General features: G+C 38.7%; 1 protein-coding gene across 1 annotated transcript; it reads left to right on the plus strand.

Moving 5' to 3' along the window:
• Positions 1 to 1,227: 1,227 nt before the first annotated feature.
• LOC310898931 (uncharacterized protein) lies at positions 1,228 to 8,575 on the plus strand. Its single transcript, XM_083834728.1, has 5 exons — positions 1,228 to 1,370; positions 1,709 to 1,858; positions 3,328 to 3,457; positions 4,983 to 5,146; positions 5,901 to 8,575. Exons 1-3 carry the CDS (start codon positions 1,332 to 1,334, stop codon positions 3,448 to 3,450), a joined length of 312 nt encoding a protein of 103 aa, XP_083690854.1. The 5' UTR covers positions 1,228 to 1,331; the 3' UTR covers positions 3,451 to 3,457; positions 4,983 to 5,146; positions 5,901 to 8,575.
• The last annotated feature ends 198 nt before the right edge of the window (positions 8,576 to 8,773 follow it).

Raw genomic sequence — 8,773 nt, forward strand, 5'->3', positions numbered from 1 at the left:
AAACTCCCTTTTGGATCATTGTAGCGAGCATTTAAGTTCGTATATAAAATACATACATATATTTTTAAATATGTGTGTATGCATGTGTTTGTATATGTATATACGTGTGTATATATAGTATGTAGGAAGCAGTACCTCGAGGCAAATATAAAATTCTCAGTCAGCTAAGCAGTGCTGTCCCTGTTCAGAGGAGAACTTGGTATGAATGGTATAGATGGTATGAATTGGTATAGATGGTATAGAACGTCTGCAAAAGCATTTATCTAGGTCAGGTCAGGTCCAAAATGTAAAACATGATTTCTAGAACAAGGGACTTGTATCATTGAGTTGCTTTATTTTCTACAGAAAAGCCTGTCTGTTTTTCTCTGCTGTACTTGGCAGAGTGAGTTACGAGAAGCTGCCTGGCACTGCTGTAAGACTGGCTCTAAGCTCAGTAATCAGCTGAGCTCCAGAAAGCAACAGATAGCCAAAAATTAAAACTCCTTATGGACTTCAGTGTTTTTCTCTAAGCTTCCATCACCCCAGCTGTAGGAGACAACAGTTGTACCTCCTAGAGCTTTTTGGAGTTGGATTTCCCCAAGAGATACCATAGAAATGAAGAGTATTAGGTGACTGCCAGGTTGTGTAACTGTAGCAATTCTGCTAGAGAAGATGCTGGCTGTTGTGCTAAAATAATGTTGCAGTGACACTGGAGAGATTATTTACATTGTGTTAGTATAGATGAACAATAATACGCAACACAGGAAAAATGTGTCAGGTTCTATTAACACTTCTGGCAAAGATAAAGGCAGCTATTGCTTAGGTGACAGAAGTAAAGGAGACCATGTATTGAATTTTGGAGACTTTATCTGTTACTTAGTAAAAGCAACAGGTATGACTTGACTCCAGTGTGCACTTCTTCATTCTTCTTGATTAGTATTCAGAAGGGCTGCTAAACTGGTGCTCCTTGAGACAGACTTGTGATGTTTGATCTCTTATGCTAAACAACAGTCTGCCTAAACCCAGTTTAATACTGACCTTTTCCATGACCTGTATTGAATAACTTTTTGCATTTCCTATGAATAACTGAAGTCAGTTTGTCACGCTGCAGGAAAAAAACCAGCTTGTAACCCTTTAATCTGCCCCATCTGTGTCAAATGTATGCTTTGACAATAATTTAAAATCATAAATGTCTAAACTCTGAAAACTGAAATCCTGCCTTTATCTTGTGGAGAGGGAGGAATGTGTATATATTTCCTTTAATAGTAAGCAATAAAAAAAATCTACATTGTTCTACATAACAGAAATATAATGGAAGAACTGCCTCACATCTTATATCTGTGCTGGACTACATGGACAAAGTTTTTGAAATTGCTGTTTTACTTCAAATGGTAAGCTAAACAGCCAGCTGTGCAAGATCTTTGTCAGTTGCAGATAAGGTGAAAAACATATATAACACTTCATTTATTTAATTCGGTGAGTGTTTTGTTTGTTTTTAAAGGATATAAAAAGCTTACATTATGTGGTAAGCAGGTGCATAATAATGTTTCTGTAGGTGGGCAGTCGATATCATTGGGATTTGCAGTGGAAATTGGTAACATTTATTTTTCTTGTAGCCATTAATGGATTAAAAGTCAGACTGCAGAGTTTGAGCAGTACGTGTAAATGTGCACAAGAACAGGCAAAAAGAGGCTCCTTTAAAAATATATTCATTTCTGTCTGTATTTAGAACCTGCTTAGTACTTCGGTAACACTGAGTATCGAGCGGATGGAAGTGCAGGTTATGTGCTTATTCGTGTCTGGAGGACTGGAACAGATCTGTCCGAAGCAGCTTCTGTCACTGTGCGCTCCAGAAAAACAGAACCAATATCGGCAGAGGGTGAGTTTCTCGTAAAAATGTTGCTCGTTTTTTTTTTTTTTTTAGAGTATGTGAGCAAAAAAATGGGGTATCTGGTATTCACTCTTATTTATCTCCAGTGTACCTATGGGGTGGAAAAGTTAAGTAAAGGATATTGGATGTGGATTTATCAGGTGGAAAACACCAGGTGTGTGGGACAAGGGCAGTTCAGCTAAGTTCACTGACTTGCTGATGGAGACTGCAGGATGGCTGTGGGTAATTTACTTGCACCTTAACTGACGGCAGGAACTAGGAGAAACAGACGTGAGAGTATTTTCTTTAGAGCACTTTGTTACCCTGCAATAAAACTGAATTTAAATCCCCCAGTTGCCCTGCAGCGATTCTATCAGTACAGTAGCCAAGGAACCTTTGTTTATCTATGAGAACTGATGTATGTGAGATTCTAGGGTCTCTCAGTTACTGCGGAGAGAACTTCTGGGAAGGCACCACCAGTGTGACCTTCCAAGAATTTTCTAACATTGCTCCAAAATACCCAAGATCTGGTGACTGTCTGTAAAACCTTTTCATTCCTTAGTCCCAATGAAAAGACATTTTCCTTATCAGCCTTTGGGAATATTTTGGCTGCCTGCAGTTTTGCAGTGCTGCTTAAATATGTTGATCAACTTGCTTGCTGCTAAATTAAATTTAAGGAGCAGTTATAGCTGCTGGATGTCAAGGAAATCAGTTGCATTGATGAGAGTTTCTCTGTTCAGCCCTGAAAATTGATGACACACTGGCAAGAGACAGATAAGTCTTCAGAGATACTCATGTTAATCAAGCTGAAGGCAAAATTTTCTTTTTGAGTATGTATGTGATAGATGATCAGATTTGCTGCCAAAATAGCAAAGAATTGTAGTAACTAGTACTGCAGCATGTATCATGGAAGTTAATTAACGAGCGGGTATATGGAAATGGAATTTAACTACAGTTACTGAAGAACAGGTAAGTGGCTAACAAAATAGACATGGTAAATGATTCACTTGCTATTCAGGTGAAGAAATTACATTGGTCCTACAGGATTTTCTTTGTTGTGTGTAAGGTAGTGAAGTAATGTTGCATTTCTAACTGTATATTTATAATTAAAAATCATTTTTCATAATCTTATAACTAGGCTTTTACAAAAAATATCCCCTTCACTAGATCTTTTCCTGATTTCATGTATTTATAGAGTTTTGTGGACACAAAAAAATCTTAATATGGTTGTATGTGAAATAACTATGCACATGGTATTTGATTAAGAAAAGAACAAAACCTGTGCAAGAATTGTTGTTCTTCACAATGCACAGAGCTGCATTATGGTAGGTGGCTTCTATGCAAATAAGCATTCCTTGCCTCTCATCAGTTAATTTATTTTCCACTCTCATTTCTTTGCTTTTGCATGCTGATTTTATACCATGCCAATTACTAATAGTAATTTGGCAAATTACAGTTTGCCCTTTTTTTTCTTTCAGGAATATCAGTGTTCTGCTCTGTCATCAGTGGTGATGTCTGCTGACCACCCTGGCCTCGCATTTACAGTTACGAAGCGAGCTGACCCTCCAGCAGCCTGTGCAGGAATGGAGTTTTCTCTCTGATTTTGCTGTGAGTTTGCACTCTGACTTCAATCTAGAGAAGCAAAGGGAATTGCCTTTTTTTTTTTTTTTTTTAACATATTTTCCACACAGTCATCAGCAGTATAAGATCAGTAAGCATCAACTCATTTGGATGCAGTCAGACGCTTTCATTGCATAACGAACAGTCGTAAGTCCCTGGTGTCCCTGGATCTCAAGTCTGGAGGCCTGAATCCTAGTGAGCACCTTCCATTGAGCAGGCCAGTGCTAGAGCTGTGGGCAGTCTTGAAGAATTTGCCTTAACGTTGTCACCCTCGGTGTTGTGCAGGAGACCGTGATCCTGCAGCTCCTGCTGCAATTGTGTCTGATACGGACATCGGGTTCCAACAGGTACAGCCTTTTGCTTAGGACTTACAATTTTTTTCTTGAGGCCTAATGGGCAAAACTGGCCAAAAGCAAATGAAGGTTGGGTGGCAGGTGTTCTGTAACCGCTGAAACAGGTGGTCTGGTATAGGCCATCCGGTAGCAGTTGTCAGGAGAAAATGAAATGTTTTCAGGTGGAGACTTTTACAGTGCTTTCAGATTGCTGTAGATGTCATCATCTCTGGTGAGATAAAAGTGAACTAAATGATTCTTTTTTCTTGTAATTAAAATCTTCTTTTTCCATTTATTTACCTCATAGTCCAACCTATTCCTAAGTACTTTGCTGCTTTTTTTTTTTCTTTCAGCAAGGTGGGGAAATGGGCAGGGAGTAGTGTTGGTTTAGTTTTAAGCAAGATTGTTTTCAAAATTAACCTGTTTTGAGACTGATTTTTTTAAACTGGGAATCATTGTAATAGAATTGAATCAGTAGAGTTATTTCTCAAAGAAGTGGTAAAACACTTCATTAAGTGTGAGTCTGGTTTTCTGACAATTTTCCTGTTTATATTAAAGAAAAAATGCAGTGCACCAAGTAGCTCTAACTTACTGTTGTAGACTATTATAGAGACTTTCAATGGACATACAAGACTTGTTAAAAATCTCTTAGAATAACATTGCATCCCTAAGCCAGTATATGAAAAGGACCTACTTTTTTCCCCCGAAGTACTGGATATTTCAAAGCCCATGTGTCAGAGCTATTTAACCTTTTTGAACGTTAGAGCTGCTCTTTATCTTTCTGCTTCATTATCCAGTTTTTGAATGCCTTGACAATTGTAGAGACAACTGTACTGCATACAAATTAAATGAATGTCTCAATCTGGTTCGCTCAAAACAATTGTAAGTGAACTGAAATGTTATTATTTCAATTTAAAGATACCGCTTCAGTAATAGTCTTCGCTGCTACCTTGTAACACAGGAAATTAATGCTACACAGGAAAAGGATTGGGGGATGAAGGAAATAGCCATGGCAGTGGGGGCACTTGCATGTTTGAATTAACTGCACGCTTCCCTGTGTACAATCACTGTGTACTGCTGAAAGTCTCGATCAGCACATCACTATTATGGCAATGATGAATAATGATCGTCATAATGCTAAAGCTAAGGTGATTTTGTTATTCAGTTCCTTTTCCCCACAGGTCAGTGACCCAGTGGCCGCAGAGTTCAGTCTAAATACTCAGATGTTTCTGCTGTCTAAGAAGGAGCTTTGGGTATCTGATGGGTCAATGGGATTTGGAGAAGGAGCTGATGAAGCTTTTACAGAAGGTAATGAGTCACTTGCACATTCAGCATGTTATGAAAGGTAAGAAGAGAAGAGCATTTAACAAGAGATGAATACATATTTTACTAGTTCTGTACCTCTTTTAGCAACGTTTTTGTGTCTATGTATTTCCATGGCAGAAAAGTAAAATACAGAAACACTGAAATATGATTTAATTTAGTGTAACGGCAACAGACTTTGGTTCTGTTTATGGGCTTTAAGAGGAAAAGCTTTCCAAAGGGAGGTGCAGAATTCAGGTGCCTATAAATGAAACCACAGTTCTGAAAACTGTTGCTCAGCTATTATGTAATCACACATTCCCTTCACTCTGGTGGTTTTGCTTTAAAGCTGCCTACTCTAGAACTTGTTGTCCTCTTTTGGGAGGGATGAGTAATTTCAGTCCTTTCCTTGGGTTGTTCTAGTCAGATGTGTTGTACACCTGAGACTCCTCAGGACTCAATCCTGCAGCTATTCCCAATGCAGACTAGATGCACAATACCTGCATCTGGTTTCAACCAAGCTGCTCACTCTGTCTTGAGTTTTTTTTTTTGAGTTCTGGCCCAGGGTACAGTGCTCTCACATACAGCACTCACCAACTGAAGCTGTTAACAGCTTCTAAGGAAACTCCTGGTAAAGGCAGTATTAGATCAGAAATAACTTTGTCTTCAGTTGGTCCCTTATTTGAGCTATTGGTCTGAAACCCAATGAGAACCCAGTAAGTTTGTTAACTTTATTTTGCTTGATACATTGCTATCAGTGTGTAGCTTCTTATATGTGAATATGGGTTGCCCTCTAGTGAAGAGAAGGGAAAAGCTTACTCAGAAAGGAGCTGCACTGTAAGAACCCCATCAGTATGAATTGTAACAGAAGAGACTGAAGCCTATGATAAATTAATAGTAGCAGTCATGGAGTGCATTGTCTTCAAGTGCAAAGGGAAATACTCTTAAACCAAGGTAATTTCTGTCCTGAGAACCACAGTCACAATGGCTTGGCAATAACTTGCTTTAATAATTTTAAATTGACTAGCAAAATGTGAAATGCATTGATCTGTTTTGCTAGGATCTGAAATCTGTGGCTGAGTGACAGTGGATCCTGTTCAGAACCTCGGTGACTCCTTCAGCTGCGCCATCGAGGTGTTCCTGGGCACTGGTGCCGATGGGTGCTTGCCCAAGTACAGCCCAGACAGTCGGGATCACAGGTGTCTGGCTGACTCACCCTCACTCGTGTACAGATTCAAGATCCTGGTATGTAAATAGACATGGTGGTGGGCATTTTTAGATCCTTGACTTCCAAGTGAACCTGTAAATAAAAAATTTGCCTCCTTTAGGATAAAGCTCAACCTGAGACACAAGCAAGAGCATTTGGAAACCTGAAGTTTCATGCTACATTAAGGAGCCGACCACGCAGATTTTTTTTCCTCTAGTAAAAGACTAGTGTGTGTTAGGTAGTTGCGATAGCCTCTTAATGTTAACACTAGGAATAAATAGAGCCTATTAAAGCATGTTTTACCTGGCCTACTTCAGAAGGATCTGTTAAAAAAAGATTAATCTTATCACCAAATGTGTATTTCTGTCATTGGCTTTAATAGACATAATTGCAGTGAACTTGGACCTCTAGCTGCATTAATCTCATGTCTGGCATCTTCTAGTTCACAGTAAATGTGCGTGGGGGGCTTCTTGGTTTTGTTTGTTTTTCTGAAGGTGGCAGCAGGCCGAGAATGGTACATTCACACTACAGTCTGATTAAAGGAAAACACACACAGGCAGAACCGCAAAAGAAGTCTCGACTACCACCATGTGTTGTCCTCTGCTAGTGGAAGTTAGCACCACAGCCTCTAGATGAAGCAAAAGAGCCAACCCAGACGCCCCAGTCTTGATGCAGGACATTGGAGCTCATAAGTGTGCCTAACATCCATCAAGGAAGCCTGGTTCTTAAAGAGATGCTGCTTTTAGTTACAAGTATATTATCCTAGTTTTCATATAACTGTGTTTTGCTTTTTTATTGGTAATTATTTGTGGGGAGGAAGGTGGTGGTGGTAGCAGTAGAATGGACGCTAAGTAGCAGAGCGTTCTTCGCAGTGATTGATACCAGTGGGTTTGTCTCAGTAATGAGAACTTCGGACCTATGGACAGCAGTGGAAGACTCAACACAGGTAAGGCTGCAAGTGCAGCTCTGTTGTTATTACCTATGAGGAGAACGTTTATGTAGGAGCAACAAGAATTAGAACTCTGTTATAAAGCCACACTAGATAAATAATATATTAATTTTCAGGTACTAGCATTAAATGTTTTCAAACATGCTTAAACAGATTCTAGCATTTCAAACCAGTATTACAGCTTTCCTATATCGGACAGTAATTGCTTATCTTCCTTTGCTTGAGTATTTGTTTTGCCAGATAGATAGCATTGGGGGAATGCACTTGTATCATCTAGAGCAAATATCTTGCTTTAACGTCTACCTGAAAGAAAGAAAGAAAACTGACTTCATACAACTTGTAGGCATGCCATTTAGGATGTTAAAGTTTAGTTCACTTCATTCTGCAAACTGGCGCTTGCAAAGTACTAGCACAAAGGAATTGCTGCTCAGCTATTTAATACATCCTTCCTCTCAAGAATTTTATTTAGGCTAGTTGTAAACAAACTATCGTGGCTTATTTGATTGGTCTGGGGTTTTTGTTTTCTGCTGTTGGGTTGTTGTGGGTTTACTCTTTTTTGCAAAGATGGATGCTTTGCAATGGGATGATTTTATAGATGTTTTCAGCAGTAAAGCTTTTTTGTTTAGAGTACACTAAGCATAAGTTAAGTTGCATTTTGAGTAACATTTTCTAGGGCTGTCATGACATTACAGAGTTCAGATTTTTTTTTAGTGGATTGGCTTAAGGTTACTCAATGCGAATTGAGAATTTCTCCTTTTTTTCTCTAGTGAATTTCAAAATTATGTTAAACTAGGTGATTGCATTGGGAAATGCACGATTTAATCTTGGTCATAATGTGCCAGAGACTCAGGTCAGCATAGGAAACACTCCTGAATGGTACCATTTGTTTGACTAGAGCAGTCGAACAGTGTGGATTGCGGTTTAACGACAACACAGAATCCTGCACACTTGCCGTCAGCATCAGTTCTTTTCACAGGAATCAAGACCATAGCTGCATTTTTCCACAGCTGTTTTATAGAGACGTGTGGGTTGTTAACATACTGTTAAGTTTTATGTTCTGACTTGCTGCTGTTTTCCAATAAAAATAATGCTACCATTTTTAGGCCATTCTAATTAAGTACAAACTTCAGTGTCACTTCCCTTTCTGCTGCCACTGTAAGTAGAACAATGTTATGATTTTGTTCCTATATACATCTTCATCATTAGTTCGTGAGTTAAATACCTGGCCTGACCACTAAGGTCAAAGAACAATGTATATTTGTGTAGTACAATTAAGTTTAATTAAGTTAAAATCCAAGCCACGGAATTTCCAGAAAGGGGGAACTTGATGGGTCGTGGCTTTTAGCAAAAAAAAAAAAAACCTCACCTAAGTAAGTCTGTTTTTCATAACATAACAGCACTGTTTGCAACACCCTTAGCGGTTAAAACAAAAACAAAGACAATTTTGGAGTGACTAAATAAATAGGTATTGAAGTAGAAACATTAATAAAAAAAAAAAGTCAAGTGAAACCTTA

This window comes from Anser anser (genome assembly GCF_964211835.1).
Source record: "Anser anser genome assembly, chromosome: 4".
Taxonomy (NCBI): Eukaryota; Metazoa; Chordata; class Aves; order Anseriformes; family Anatidae; genus Anser; species Anser anser.